The sequence below is a fragment of the Trichosurus vulpecula genome, chromosome 5, assembly GCF_011100635.1.
Source record: "Trichosurus vulpecula isolate mTriVul1 chromosome 5, mTriVul1.pri, whole genome shotgun sequence".
NCBI classification, from domain to species: domain Eukaryota; kingdom Metazoa; phylum Chordata; class Mammalia; order Diprotodontia; family Phalangeridae; genus Trichosurus; species Trichosurus vulpecula.
In genome coordinates this window covers 50,726,373-50,741,595 of record NC_050577.1, presented here as the reverse complement: position 1 = coordinate 50,741,595, position 15,223 = coordinate 50,726,373, and the positions used below count along the sequence as shown (strand labels likewise).

At 40.5% G+C, this 15,223-nt stretch overlaps 1 protein-coding gene across 1 annotated transcript in view; it reads left to right on the top strand.

The window, feature by feature from the left end:
* The window catches only part of CFAP69 (cilia and flagella associated protein 69), a 71,830-nt gene extending 61,323 nt beyond the window's left edge, over positions 1 to 10,507 (top strand). The window contains exon 23 of the mRNA XM_036760353.1: positions 10,349 to 10,507. Coding sequence (XP_036616248.1) covers positions 10,349 to 10,507 — 159 coding nt within the window. The remainder of the gene's footprint in view (positions 1 to 10,348) is intronic.
* The last annotated feature ends 4,716 nt before the right edge of the window (positions 10,508 to 15,223 follow it).

Here is a 15,223-nt window from a genome sequence, read left to right as displayed (position 1 = left end):
ACATCGATCTGAATCCTTCTGTAATTTGAAACAACTCTTCAGGAGTTGCTGTGGCCAAAAAATATCCTACAGCCAACCTAATAAACCCAAACTAGGTGAATCCTCTGCCAGCAGACATATAGTCCATCACCAGGCCCTTCCTCAAAGCCTTTCCAGCTTGATAGGCCCTATCAGTGCATCTAACTGCTGGCATGGTCTTTTAAGAACCTGGGTCACTGCCTAGGTGCACACAGAAGAATATATAGGTTAGCAGACACCCCCACCACCATCAGTGACTTTTTAAAAGCACTTGAAAACTTGTGAAAGCACAAAACACAACCTTCTTCAGTTTTTTTTTTTAATCCCAGCTTAAGCTATCAGTAAACTGGGTCCTATCCAGAGATTCATCTTCATATTCATTTACGCCTTCTTCAAATTGAAAGCATTCTGTTGCTGGAGTACAGCTAAATACTTGCCATCAAAAATGGGGCCTGCATATATATATGTGTGTGTATACACACACACACACACACACATACACATGAGTATATATACACATACATGCGCATATATGTGTATGTATGGATATGTAGGTATATGGTGCACAGAGCAAAACAAACGCCTCTTTGGGAAGACTACTCAGCTAACCCCTGTGGATGCTAGATTTTATCAGCCTGCCCCACCCACCTTCCCCCTCACACTACACACACTTACCCTACCGGCCATGGGCCTCAACAAGGTAGCATTTTTGGCATGACTTCTCTTTCCAGTTTTATCCCCCAAATGCAAAATGTTTGACCTCATCCAGACCCATTTTGTCTTCTCTGGCATAAACTGATTCAAGTTTTCTTTAAGACCTCAGCTTCACCCAGCGTTCTTCCTGCCTCTCCAGCCTTGGGCTGTACTTCTCAGCATCCCGCTCATAGGTTCCTAGCTTTTGCCATTTCTATGATACTATGTAAGTTTTCCAGACTACATTTCCCAACGCCCTCTTCTGCTGATTGCTAGGTACCCAAAGGCTTCTTTCCAAGCCTGTGGTCAGAATCACTGTAAGGGAAAATGGTTTTGCTTAATATTTAAATAGGTCTATTGGCATTTCATGGTGAGAGGTTCAGATTTCAACCCATTCTTGATTTATCTTGTCTGACCCTTATCCATGTCCTTCCTTCATAGGAAGAATAATGCAACCCAATGTGCCAAGAGACTTTTTCTTGGCCCTTTAATATTATCTGGATACAAATGCAGTCCACAAGCCCTCCATATTTTATCTTCGACTCATTACGAGTGGCTCACTTCATTTTCTGATCATACGGCTCAAATAATGTCCTTTATAACATTTGCAAATAATTCATCCTTGGCAACATTCTACAGCCTGTTTATGCTGCCATATATCTTTCTACTGCCTTTTGTTTGACCTGAAATTTTGATTCTTTGGAGTGTACAGCATTCTGTGATTGACAGCCAGAAAGCAGGAATCCCCAGAGAACTTTTTTTTTTTTTTTTGTGGTCTGGTCCTGTGATTCAGTCCGTGTAGGGAGCTCACAGGAAGCAAATTTCACTAACCAACACAGATCAGCAACTTTTCTCTAACTTGTAGTCTTGCAAAATTACCTTAACTAGAAGAGTGTGGGTTTTTGTTTTAGGAAAAAGCTTAGCCTCGTTAAAACTACTGTGCAGTTTTTCCCAAGTGAAGGCTATTTGCATTCTTTCCTTTATTCAGTATGGGGCCCTGTTCATCATCTGTCTGCAGTGTCTGTTTGTGACACATGTACTGATGAACCAGCTCCATGAACAGTCCATCCAACTATTGTCTGGACAAATGGGCATTCATCATCCACTTGGTGTTTTCTGCATACATTGTTAGATCAAACTCATTTGAATGGTAGTAAATCTCATTTTACAGTAGCATTTGCAGACATGAGTATATGGAATCCTTTTTCTGTTTGGATTCAAAACCAAATTCAGAACCAAACCATGATAGAAGCAAACACATTGGCAATCATATAACTCACTTTTTGTGCATTGCTTCATGTTCATAATTAGAGAATTGTGGATCACAATAATCTCTCATGTGTCTATCAAGGAATCTAGTATCATCTTAAATTATGCATGGGAGACACTTTGCTGTAGGAAGACTTCTGTGGCTAATGACATTTTGCTGCAGTGTATCAAATGATTTTTAATAATCAACAAACAATATTACCTACACTTTCCTGGCATTTTACTGAAGGTGTAGTCTGTTGTAGAAAATTATTTGCAAAATTCTAATATTTTTCATCAAGGATATCCTCAGTATTTATGTAACAATCCTTTTAAAGATATTGAAGAAATGGAAGTAGGGACAGCATCAGTAGTTATTGTTCTCTTGATTGCTTTTTTTAGTGACAATAATATTTAAGAAAACATACATCCAAAAAATTACTAGTAGTAATAGTAGTAGAAGTAATGTTTGGCATAAAGATTATTTATTATAGATTAATAAAACTAGAAAAGCCCTCCATCAGTCATCAGATTTATCCTCCTGCCACTAGATGGGACTGTGACCAGATCATCTCAGAGAGCCCAGGACCATTATACAACATTGGAGCATGACCGATCCAATTCTGTCTCTTGTGCTAACCAAGGTTTCCTTCTTCAGGCAATCAGACAATTCATTCCACTTCTTTCATTGTACTCCCCAGCACTTTACAGCATTTTTTAAGGAGGCAAAAAGACTTGCCTCCTCAATAAAGCTTTCACCTTCTTCATTTTGAATCAAAGTTGGACAAGAAAAGAATGCAGATGTTAATTTCGTTTCTGTTTATAGTTTTATATACCAATTAAGGACACTGCCATTAAGCTTCCCCTACACACACACAGCTATACGCGTGCTCCCGCGCCACACACACACACACCCCTTTGGGTTAAATCATGTTTCAAAAATTGCAAAATGCTTTTCTGTGATTCTAAGATGCTTACTTCCAAAAAGAAATCCCAACTCTTTAACAACAATATTCTTCCAGTGATTCTTTGTGACTGTGACAAACAAAACACCGGGAACTTTGAAAAATCCAAATTTCGGGTGATCCAAACGTTGAAAGGGGTGCTTCTATATGCCATAGCACATTAACAATGATGACTTGCCCACAGGGAGTAACATAATAGATGTCATCAAGTACATATATGCAAAGAAGAAGGGCATGCCAAAGAGTAAGAATATGAAAAACAACAGATGAACAATTAAAAAGCTGCATTTGTACATTTGGTATATTCAAAGATCCAAAACACTGGAAAGATCCTTTATGGAGGATGTACATGAAAAACACAGGCAAGAAACACAAGACATGGAGGGATTGTTTGGTGGCAGTGGAAACCATACCCAGGCTGTTGGCATCAGACTTATGTCTACGTATATCACTGAAAATTGATGTTCAGAAACAGTATCAGAACCAGTATAATAGCTAGTTGGCACTAAGCCTGGAGTCATGAAGACCTGAATTCAAATCCATCTTCAGATACTTACTAGCGTGTGACCCTGGACCAGTCACTTAACCTCTGTTTGCCTCAGTTTCCTTATCTGTAAAATGGGGCTGATGATAGCAGCTCACTCCCAGGTTTATCGTAAAGATAAAATGAGACAATATTTGTAAAACACTTTATGAGTGATAGCTATTATTATCCACAAGGAAGTATGGTGTTGATTGCATGTGAACACTAAAAAAAAGAGTCAACATTTGCTGTACTTAGTAAAAACCAAGTAGAAGAAGCAAAGTTTGGCAGATGTCTGGGGGAAAAATCCTTGAATACAGTCACATATCTGTAACCATTACTTGCCAATTTTCAACTGAAATCCATGAAAAATTATGGAAGATGTGTTTATGTGAAATTTTTATCTCCTGTCATTTTATTGCAGGATAGCACACATTAAACCAAAGATATACATTGATAACCTTAATAATGAAATAACTTTGGTCAAAATCACTTCATTCCTTCAGAAGTTATTATGGAACAAACATAAAGGCAAATTGATGGGCTTGATTTAAAACAGAGAAGTCATTTGACGTGGTCAGTGAGTCTGAAGGGAACTTAAAATATTATTTTCAGCAGACAAACACAGTGGCATCAATGATGACAGAGAAGTTAGGGAAACGTCAGAATGTCTGCCCTTTATCTTCATGACCTATGATGCAGTGAAGCATCCCAGAGCAATGACAGCCTGAGGCAGATTTGAGGATCCCCCTAAATGGAAGTAATAGTTGATGCAGAAGAGATCACTCAGAGAAGGTAGTAGGAGTGGGGAAAGTGACCAGCCCTGCAATGAATCCCTCAAAGAATGGGGAAGTGAAGTGGAAGGACCACTGAAAGGGACTGCCAAAAGACACAAGCGTAGAAGAGCTGAGAGCATCAAACACAGAGAAAATTAACCAATGTCTGGTGGGGGTTTTTTTCCTCCTGTTTTCCAGTGTATTAGGGCAGGGCTTATAGGGTCGCTGTTCCCCCCTCTCCTGATCTGGGGAGTAGGATGTTGTGTATTGTGGGCTGTTCATGTTCATTTTGTTCTGAAATTAAAGTATGCAGAAGAAAGAGAATGCAGTTTTTACATGAAAAAAATATAGAAAATGAAGAGGATTCTGAGGAATGGGCATTGCATGTTAAAGGTAATCAGGCGAGTAGAATGAGGTTCAGTTAGAGAGAATCAGTCCCTTCATCCTGTCTTTTTGGTGGATTGAGAAATCAAACTACTTATAAGACCAACTAGGGAGTGAGAGCATAGGGATTAAATTACCAGTTATACACCACACACAGACAGGGACTATCCGTGAACAGTGGGATGTAATGAAGGGTTTCTTGGGGAGAGAAAACTAAGGTGATCATTGACATCAGATGGGGAAAGACAAAATTCCTTCCCCTGAATGTATTTTACTAATCAAGCGTCATAAATAATAACAAGCAGGTCACCAGATACTTGACAATGCTGATTTTTCTAGTAACTGCTCTGTCTACTGGGGAATTGTTTAAAGGCCAGCTAAGGTTCTGGGACACTAATGAACAAAGTGTGGAGTCAACATAATATTCAGCTCTAGACCAAGCCAAAGGCCTCCAAAGGAGTGGGATGTTTCATACCACCTCCTTTAAGACAGGAATTTGATTTCCTTCCACGCATATCAGTAAAGCATAAAAAACTAGGCAAACCGAGGTCCTGAAACAGTCCAGGATTCGCTGATACCAATGTTTGTGGCCACCAAACCTTCTAGGCTCTCTAGGTGTGATGTCTCTGGTGCCCCTTGATCTTGTGGCTCAAGTACTGCCTTTGTTAAGCCCACAGAAAGTCAGTGTTTTGTGTAGTACAGGAGTACATCGCAGGAGTTGCCCACCAAGAAGGACTCTATTTCAGTCACTAGCTCAGTGGTATCTTCAGAAACTCTGTCGCACACATGAGGTAAACTTCCAAGAAAGCATATTTCCACTAGCCTCCAGGGAGCAGTGGTGGTACCGGTCAGGTTTGGAATTCAACTGAAAAAGGAACACAACGTCTCTGTGCCCCCAACTTCTGTAGAGACCATATACACCCAGCCCATCTCTCTGGGATCTCCTATCATCGTGACTCCACCCATATCCCCAGGCCTTGATGCACTGTGATTGAACATTGTGAAAAAATGAAAAGAAGTGAAGCACTTCTGTGGATCCATCTGCCTCTGGCCTTCTCATAACCCTGCTCCTGCTTGCCCTCTCACATCTTCTGGGACAGTGAGGGGAAACCCTGAAACACCTGCATCCTTAGCTCATGGAAAGAAGTAAAGGAGGAGGTGTGTGAATTCAGGACTCTGAATCAAACAGGGAAAAAAATCTTTGGAAATCAGTCTTACTGTCTCAGCTTAGCAGCCCAACTATGTTCACAGCAGCTGGCAGTCTCAGCACTTGGGATCGACTTTTGTTGTGGTTCCTGACTCCATCTCTGCACCAGGATCAGAATCTCCTTCGCAGCACCAGTCCCTCGAGATCTCAGTCACTGGCCATTCCTGACATGGGCTGCAGCAACAGTGGCCTCTATAACATCCCAGTTCCTCTTGTCTACGTCACAGAGGCCCAGCAATTTCAATCCCAATCCAGTGGTGGCTCACTCCTAGTCACCCTCCTGGCAAAGAGATCTCATTCTTCTCCTTACTGTATTGTGGCCTCCTACCCATAGCAAGTGTGGCCCCAATGCCTATGAGGGGAAAAGGGCAGTCAGCCTCTTGTGTGTACTTGGATCAACAGACACCATTTTGCCAGTTTCCCTCTCCCCAAAACATCACCCCAGACCCAGAGGAAAATAATATTTCAGACAGGTAAGAGGGACAGGTATGGGCATTTATGTATTTATACAGAATAATACTTATCTTAAGAAAATGTTCTTTTAACAAAGATCCCTTATCACACCATATGTCCTGATGTGAGATTTAGAAATTCTGTATACCTTAATTGATCACCTACTATGTTTAAAAACTGTACTAGACATTGGGGGAAGTATAAATAGAAATGACTGAATCCCTGCCCCTATGGAGTTTCTGGTCCAGCGTAGGACATACACACAGACTTCATTCTCTCCCTTGTCAATTTCATCCATTCCCACAGCTCCAGCTATCACATATATAAATGATCCCAAATCAATATTTCTGCCTTAACCTCGTCTATGCTCCGTCTCCAACCACCTAGAGAACATCTCCACCTAGATATCTCACCTGTACTTCAAATTCAGTGTATTCAAAGCTGAATTCATTATCTTTCTACTCCATTTATTTTTATCTGTTCATTCAACATTCCTTTTATTTTAATATCCATTCTCATTATGAACTTAACAAACTATTTAAATAAAGAACAGAAAAGAGGATTATATATGAACCTGGGAACTTAAGTTACATAAATTTGGGGGTTTTTTAATGTCTCATCCCCCTCTGAACTTCACTCTGTGTTCTTTTTCTTTTCTGTGTGTTTCTGTAATAGTTGATTGATACTCTTTTCTTTCTTGTGTTCCTCTCACTACCCACCAATCCTTCACCTCAAAAAGAAGCCCATCGTTGTAACAAATAACTAGAGTCCAACAAAACAAATCAACACTTTGACTCTGTCTAAAAATGTATGCCTCGTTCTTCTCCTTTTGTCCATCACCTCTCTGCAAAGAAATGAGAGGCATTCTTCTCAGTCTTCTGAAGTCATGATTGGCCACTGCATTGATTCAAGTTCTGAGCTCTTTTAGACATTTTTCCTTTGCCCCCTTGTGGTCAATATGTAAATTGTGGTTCTGCTCACTTCATTCTGTATCAGTATAGATCTTCCCAGAGTTCTCTGAATCCCTCTATTATGAACACACCATTTCCAAGACCCACCCCTGTGAGGAACTTTACTTTATCTCCTTCTTCTGCTAATGTGGTTGCCTAGAACTCATAGAGGAGTTTTAGGCAATAGAATGTCTGGCAACAAAGTCTAAACTTAGTCACAAGACTGCCATAAGATCATGGTTATAAGCCTTATTTAATTTTTGACAAATTTCACAAATAAAATTCATGAGCCATATAGATTTAGCATCAAAAACCTACTAAAAAGTGAAGTCCTTAATGACAGCCCCAGAGTGATGAAGAAGTCAGGCCCCCTCATTATGTTTTGTGGGAGGACACAAAGAATAGCCAGCCTTCTCTTCCATGATGAACTGAGTGAACAATGACTGCAAGCAGAATGGACAGTGCTAGAAAACTGATGTGGTTGGTAAAGTGGATGAGATGCCCTATCCAGAGTAAAGGAAGTCAGGTTCAAGTACCATCTCTACCTGCTGAAATGCTCTTCTTCCCCCAAGGCCCGGCTGAGGGTCCACTCAACCTCAGCTGACATCATTCCCTCACTCCTCAGACTTTTCATAGGGCTCTCTATCTGGACCTTTTCTACTCTGAGTCCCACTTAATCATGTTATCATCACTTACTATTAGATTTTAAGTTCCTTGAGAACAAGGATTATCCTTATTCATCTTCATACGCCCAACTCCTCACACAGTGCCTTGCTGTAATAAATGCTTGTTTTTATTAAAGCAATGAGTACAACAACCAGAATTTGTCTGACCATCTAAACCATGGAGAAAAGAGGCCCAGATTGTTTGGGTGTGGTGGTACGCACCTGTAGCCCCAGCCCCCAAGGAAGCCGAAGCAAGTGAATCCGACCAGTCAGGCGTTTGCAATAACTTTGGCATCAGTTTGGCGAGCTCCTAGGTACAGGGGCCCACTGGCTTGCCTGGGGAGCAATGAAACGGGCCCAGGTTAAAAATGGATCAAGTCAAAGTTCCCATGTAAATCAGTAGTGGGACCGGGCCCAGAGTAACCCTTGCACTTCTAGCCCGGACAAGATGGGAAGACCCAGTCCTTTTAAAAAAAAAAAAAAGGCTTTAAGTAGAATCTTTCCCACACAAAATAGTGAAGGAAGCAGTCTCGGGATTATGAAATCATAAAACAAAAGAGCAAGGGCATCCTGAAATGGTAGCCAGTAAAGGACTGTGCATGAACTGCATGCTCAGTAAATGCTGGCTGATAGAGTGACTGTGGCCAAATAACACCCTCCCTAAACACCAGAGACACTGCACTAGAGGCCTCATTGGGTTATTGTGAGAAAACCATAAAACTATGTATTGATTTATTGTTAGTCGTGTAAGGACTTCACCAGGAAGCACCAAGGTCAGCTTATGTCCAGCTTGTCAGAGGTGAGGGTTCGCCTGTGTTCAAAAGGCCCAGGCAGTCAGCAAGGGACACCACACAAAATGATGAAATGGGAGTCGTCTCCCTCCGGGTCCTCAAACCCTCCCCCTGCTTCCTCCTCCAGCGCTCCCATGCTGCCCCTTTCCATCTTTGAGGAAGGAAAGCACTCTAATATACTCATCCACATTAAGGTGGTAATTATACATGAAAATAATAAATACATTTGAAGTAAATATATTGAAGAAAAAAACAAAACCACCCCCTCGCACAGTCATCAAATGGAAATCAAGTAATTCAAGGGAACACGGGCACTATAAGAAATCATTCCTGGAGGCAGTCACCGTGCGCTCTGCTTTTTAATCACCCCTTATGTGTGTGGTTTTTTTTTATCAGTTGCCCGTGGACACAATAAAAACCCAGTAAATGTTTAGTGGATCAATGAAAACACAAGGATTATTGGCTAAGGCCTACAGACAAGAAATGCTAACCTGGCTCATCTCTACCTGAGTTCTCTCTGCTTCTTCAGAGTAAACTGGGTAGAAATTGTTCTCTGGGGAAAATATATAAAAATAAAAATCTACGGACGGTGGTTAGCAAGCACTGTTTCTCCCTACTGTATGTATACGTCTTTGTTTACCTTTCCTTTGACTGGGCTCTTCATTTGCTCCTTTGTTTTAGCTTTTCTTTCTTTAGCTTTTCCCTTTACACAACCACTTTTCTGTTGTGTTTACAGTACCCGGCAGTACATAGAGGCATTTCTTCTCTTCCCCCATCAGTGCACACTAAGCATAGTGACAAGGGTTTCTGGTGCCAGCTGACTGATTTACATGGTGATTCTGTACAAGTCACTTAATGTTTCTCAGCTTCATATACTTCACCTGTAAATTAGGGCCCGTACAAGCCACCCCTGTTGTGAGTAATAAAGAAATATACATTTAAAACAATGTTAGTAGCATATATTGCTTGCTTTGAAGAAATACTAAATTCTTCTCCAATTTGAACTCTATTATTAGATTGCAAAAATTATGACCCGTTTGAACTGGCCAACTTGAGAGTTGCTTCCAACTGAACCTACTCCTCTATCTTCTAGGGGTCTAGAACCTTCTTCCTCAAGGCCACATGTAGCCCTCAAGGTCCTCAAGTGCAGCCTTGTGACTGAATCCAGACTTCACAGAACAAATCACCTTAATAAAAGGATTTGTTCTGTAAAACTTGGACTCAATCAAAAGGCCACACCCAAGCACCTAGAAGGCCACATATGACCTCAAGGCCATAGGTTCTCCACTCCTGACTAAACTAACTTCATTGAATACAAAATAGTGCTGGGCCCTACTTTTCATGGGGTCTGGAGCTCAAGCATTGCTGTCCTCACTGATCCTTGCATTGTCTTTTAATCTACCATATCTTTCTAGAAACCAGAACTACTCTTCCTGTCCCACCCACACATCCAACCTGCCAGACCTCCCATGATGAAATTCTTAACACATTAAACATTAATTGGTGTGTCCTATCTGACAGTCATTTACCTTCCACTGTACACTGTGACATCTGATGTCTAACGGGGGAATCTTGAAGAAAATACATGTATTTTGGGAATCTTCAAAATTGGACTGAAGGATGTTGGGCTTTATCCTATCATTTTGAAAGATTAAAATAAATTTCCTTTTTCTAGGTTCCAACTGGTGAAGTGATAACTGTGGAAAGTACCCCTGTATACTTAATAGGGGGACCACTAGCAGACACAGACATCGCCCTGAAAAGGCTGCCTATTCGAGGAGGAGCTTTGCAAAGAGTCAAAGAAATTAAAATAGAAGATAAGCCAAAAAGTTAGCATGTTCTCTAACATCATACTCACTTAAAAAATAAAAAATGTTTCTAGTTTTCTAGAGAAGAAATATATTTTTACACAAAATGTTTATGGCATTTGGAATATATTATTAAAGCTTTGGCAAAATGCTATATGGGATTTGGCAGGAAATGTGTAATTAACCATGTTTTATTAATGTATTTTTTGATTGAACATCTCAATAACATGTAGCATCAGAAAACTTACAGAACTTATGGACAGTCTTTTAAAAGTTGTAGCTGAAAAAATTTTTATGATCTCTAAAACTAAATGACAGAAATATGGTAGTTAATTATTCTTGCCATAAAAGGAAATATTTGTCATTAGCTAAATAATTTAAAATAAAGAAAATATTTTGAAAATAACTTGTTTGTCTTCTGAAACTACAAGCAAAGCCTAATTTTCTCCACTTTCTCCATATGGGGTAGGGTTAATAGATTCAAATTTCCCCTTCTATGGAAAACACCAAACACAAAGTTCATGCAGAAATGAATTAAATGGTCAAAAGAAGGGATATGGCCAGGGCCATGACCAGATGAGGTTGCTAGATGCATAGTGGCAACAAATGTTATGCCAACTCCATCCAAGGCATTTACCCTCAGAATCAGGGTGAGATGTATCTTTACATCCTCTCCCTTTTCTTGGTTCAAGGATCCCAGAAATCTCCTTGAGCTGCACCTGTGGGTCCAGCAGGGCATAAGGTAAGCACTTCATCCACATTTGGTGATTAAGTTAAATAAAAACTACCTCATGAAAAATACGTTTCTAATGCCACAATAAAGTACATAGGGATATGTAATTCATTTGTTAAACTAGAGTTTATTAAGAATTTAATAGGCCCATGACCTATTACCTGTAAACCAAGAAAGTTCAGTTATTTTTCAGTCATGTCCAACTCTTCATGACTCCTTTGTGGGTTTTGTTGGCAGAGAGTGGTTTGACATTTCCTTCTACAGCTCATTTTACAGATGAGGAAACAAACTAAGGCAAACAGGATTAAGAGATTTGCCCAGGATCACACAGCTAGTAAGTAACTGAAGTCCAATTTGAACTCATAAAGATGCATCTGCCCCACTCCAAGCCCAGTGTTCTATCCACTGAGCTGCCTAGCAGCCCCATTACATTAGATACTGGGATACAAAGACAAAATTTAAAAGAAAAACAAAATCAAAAGCACAGTTCCTAACCAAAAAGAACTTATATTCTGCTAGCACAGGTGAGGGGGGGGAGGGGTGGGGGGGTACCTGCAGCCTCAAAGCCACATGTGGCCCTCTAGGTCCTCAAGTACGGCCTTTTGACTAAATCCGAGCTTCACAGAACAAATCCTTTTATTGGATCCAGTCAAAACCAATCAAGAGTTACCTATGCATAAAAATCAAAGTAGCCTGGGAAACCTGACATACTATTACTTCTCAAATATTGATATATGAATAGAAATACACATTCACATGCATGGATGGATGGATGGATGGATGGATGGATGGGTGGATGGACGGGTGGACAGATGGACGGATAGATAGGCACACATGTGCATGTATGACTTATGTCTCATAAGTCAGTTGAAGAAGACATCAAAGTATATCTTGCCCTCCAACATAGGCTTAATCAGAAGCCTCCATACAACATTCCTAAAAAGTAGTTTTCCAGCCTTTGCTTTGTGACTTCCCATGACAAGCCCTCATTTCAATGACCAATTCTTTAGCATGAAAAGGTTTCTATTTCATTGTAAATGAAAAGGGCTACATTCAAGCCATGTCTCTACCTGCTTTCTGCTAATATGCTAGAACTAGAGTGGGGTTTCTCAGAAGGTGGTTCAGATCACACCGCTGGAGGTCATAGCCGTGGAGTGACCTATATATATTCTGTAGAATTCCTTTGGAGCAAGAAGACTCACCATCCTTTTATTCCTAAGACTCTTGCTTTCTGAAGATATGGAAAAGTTAAGAAAATAAGACAATATTGTCCAATGTATGAACAAACAGCACCCCACCTTTTACAATATCCCACCAAAATAGTTACCCAGACTTTGCTTTATGGCCTGCAGTGATGATGATTTAACCACCTTCTGAGAAGGCTCACTCTATTTCTGGACAGCTCTATTAGGAAGTTTTCATTGTACCAAGCCAAAAATCTGCTTTCAGCAACTTCCTTATTGCTATTAGTTCTTCCTTCTGAAGAAAAACTCATCTAATGCATCTAAGATCTCATCTCTCTTCCATGACAGCCTTTCAAATACGTGAAGAAAATTAGTATGCCTCTGCTTCTTTAGATAATCTTCAGACTCAACACCCCGAGTCCCTTTGATTTAACTGTGCTTTGGACATGCACTGGCTTGCTGACATCTTCCCTAAGATATGCTATCCAGAAATGAATATAATACTCCCAATACTGTCAAACCAGGTCAGAATACAGAGGGAATATTATTACGTTTATTCTGTACATTCGTTTGCAAAGGTACCTAGAATCACAATATCCCAGATTTGAAAGAGTTAAAAAGGACCCAGTTAGGGAGAGTTCATAGATTTACATCTTGCCAATATGAGAAACATGGGTGGAATGGGAGAAATAGAGGTGGAAGGGTCCAAAGACACTTTTCCCTATTTTGCAATATTATATGGAACAGACTATACACACACACACACACACACACACACACACACACACTACATATGCATATATATTTGTGTGTGTAGGTATGTCTGTGTATAGTATGCATGTGTGTATAATGCATACACATATATACACGTGTGCAGCCACAAAAAACACACGTATGCACATAATATGCATATATTTCAGAGACAGGCTCATAGAATCCACATATAGTGTGGTCCATTTATTTATAACAGAGTACAATAAAAATCAGCTTATCCTTATCTGGAGACAAACACCGTTATAAAAGTTCAAACAGTAAATAAGCAAGATTTAAATAGCAGGAAACTCCCAAAGGTAAGTGAGGCCAATTTGCCAGGCATTGATGAGGCAGAAGCCAGAGGCTTAGTCGGGGATGGCTGGTAGGGGTGGGAGATGAGTGGAGGAGAAGTAAATTCACCAGGTTACAGTGCAGAAGCAGATTCTGACCAGATCATTAAGCTGGTTAGTGAGCCAAACAAGGTTCCGACAGCTCGTGGCTATGTTCAGTTCAAGGAAGCAGTGCCCCTTCCTCACAATGCACTACTACTGGCCTGGTTCATGTGTCTGTACCCTAGGGCTTCAGAGCCCCCAGGCTTCCTCCCCTACCCCATCCCCAACCAGGACATTTTCTGCCTGTTATGATCTCTAACTCTTACATCCTTAATTCCACCTACCAACATGGCAAATGTTCTAGCCCCTGATGGACAACCTCTAAGGAAGGGGACCCCCCCACTATCTCTCCAAGCAACCCTTTCCCTTTTCAGGCAGCTCCAATTTTCAGGGAGTTTTCTTTCCTCACATTAAGATGAAATTGGCCTCTTAGCAACCATCGATTTTTTTTGCCCTCTGGAGCCAGACAGAACAGATCATATCCCTCTTTCCTTTGTCAGCCCATCAAATACTAGAAGAAAATTATTGTGTCCCTTTGCATTTTCTCCAGGCTACACATCTCCAGCACCTCTGACTAATCCTTTTATGATGACAGGGACAGAACCTTGGGGGACACCTAAGTTTAAGGGACTGGGAGAGTATCAGGACTCAGCAAAAAAAAAAAAAAAAGAAAGAAAAACCAGAGAAGTAGGAGACTATGAGATTGCAGCAGCATCACGGAAGTCAAAGGAAAGAGTATTCATAAGGCAACAATATTCCATGTTATCAAACACCACAGAGAGGTCTAGGAGGATAAAAACAGGTAAAAAAGATCAGTGGATTTTCCAATAAAGAGGCTATTAGTGACCATGGAAATAGCTATTTCAACAGAATGGTGTATATGGAAGCCGTATTGTAAGGGCTTGAGCCAAGAAAAAGCAGAAGCAGAAAATATGAGATACTCTTTTTGGCAGTTTAACAGAAAAGACCACAGATTAAAAGGATAAGGAATTTAGAGATGGAGAAGGGGGCTTTTTAGCCTTTACTTGCAGTTTGGGGGAAGGAAAGGTGATGCTGAACAAGTACTATACTGGAGGCAAATCAATAAGGAGTCTTCCTATCCTATATTATTTTTACTTCAAAAGTCATTTAGTTCTTTTAAGAATATAAAAGATATTGAGCTTTGCATCTAAGCTGGAAAATGAAGCAACAGGATCCAGGTGCAAAGAATCTGTTTTAACAGCATCTAGAACCGGCCTGCCTGAGGGACCCGAGAGCCAGGACAATTCACAATGGGGTGCCTTGTCCTACCCAGATAGTGGAACATGGGAAATCAGGTAAAAATGAACACTGAGAGTAGATGGAGGTATCAAAAATGTTGAAAGTGAGCATCAAAGGCAACATGGTTTAGTGGAAAGACAGTTTGATTTTAAATCCCAGGAACTGAGCTTTGCTACTTGTAACTGTGTGACTTTGAGCAATTCACTCCATGTCACTGAGCCTCAGTTTCCTTACTTATAAAATGGAGGTGGGGAGGCTGGATTAGATAAGCCTTGAGGTCCCTTCTGGTGTTGTACCTGTAGTCTTGAAAGTGTTAACAGAGGGAGACGAGATGGTAGATTAGGGACAACCCAGCTGAACTATCTCAATACCTCCCTCCAAAAAATTTTTAAAATAATGCCTCAAATAGAGTTTTGGAGC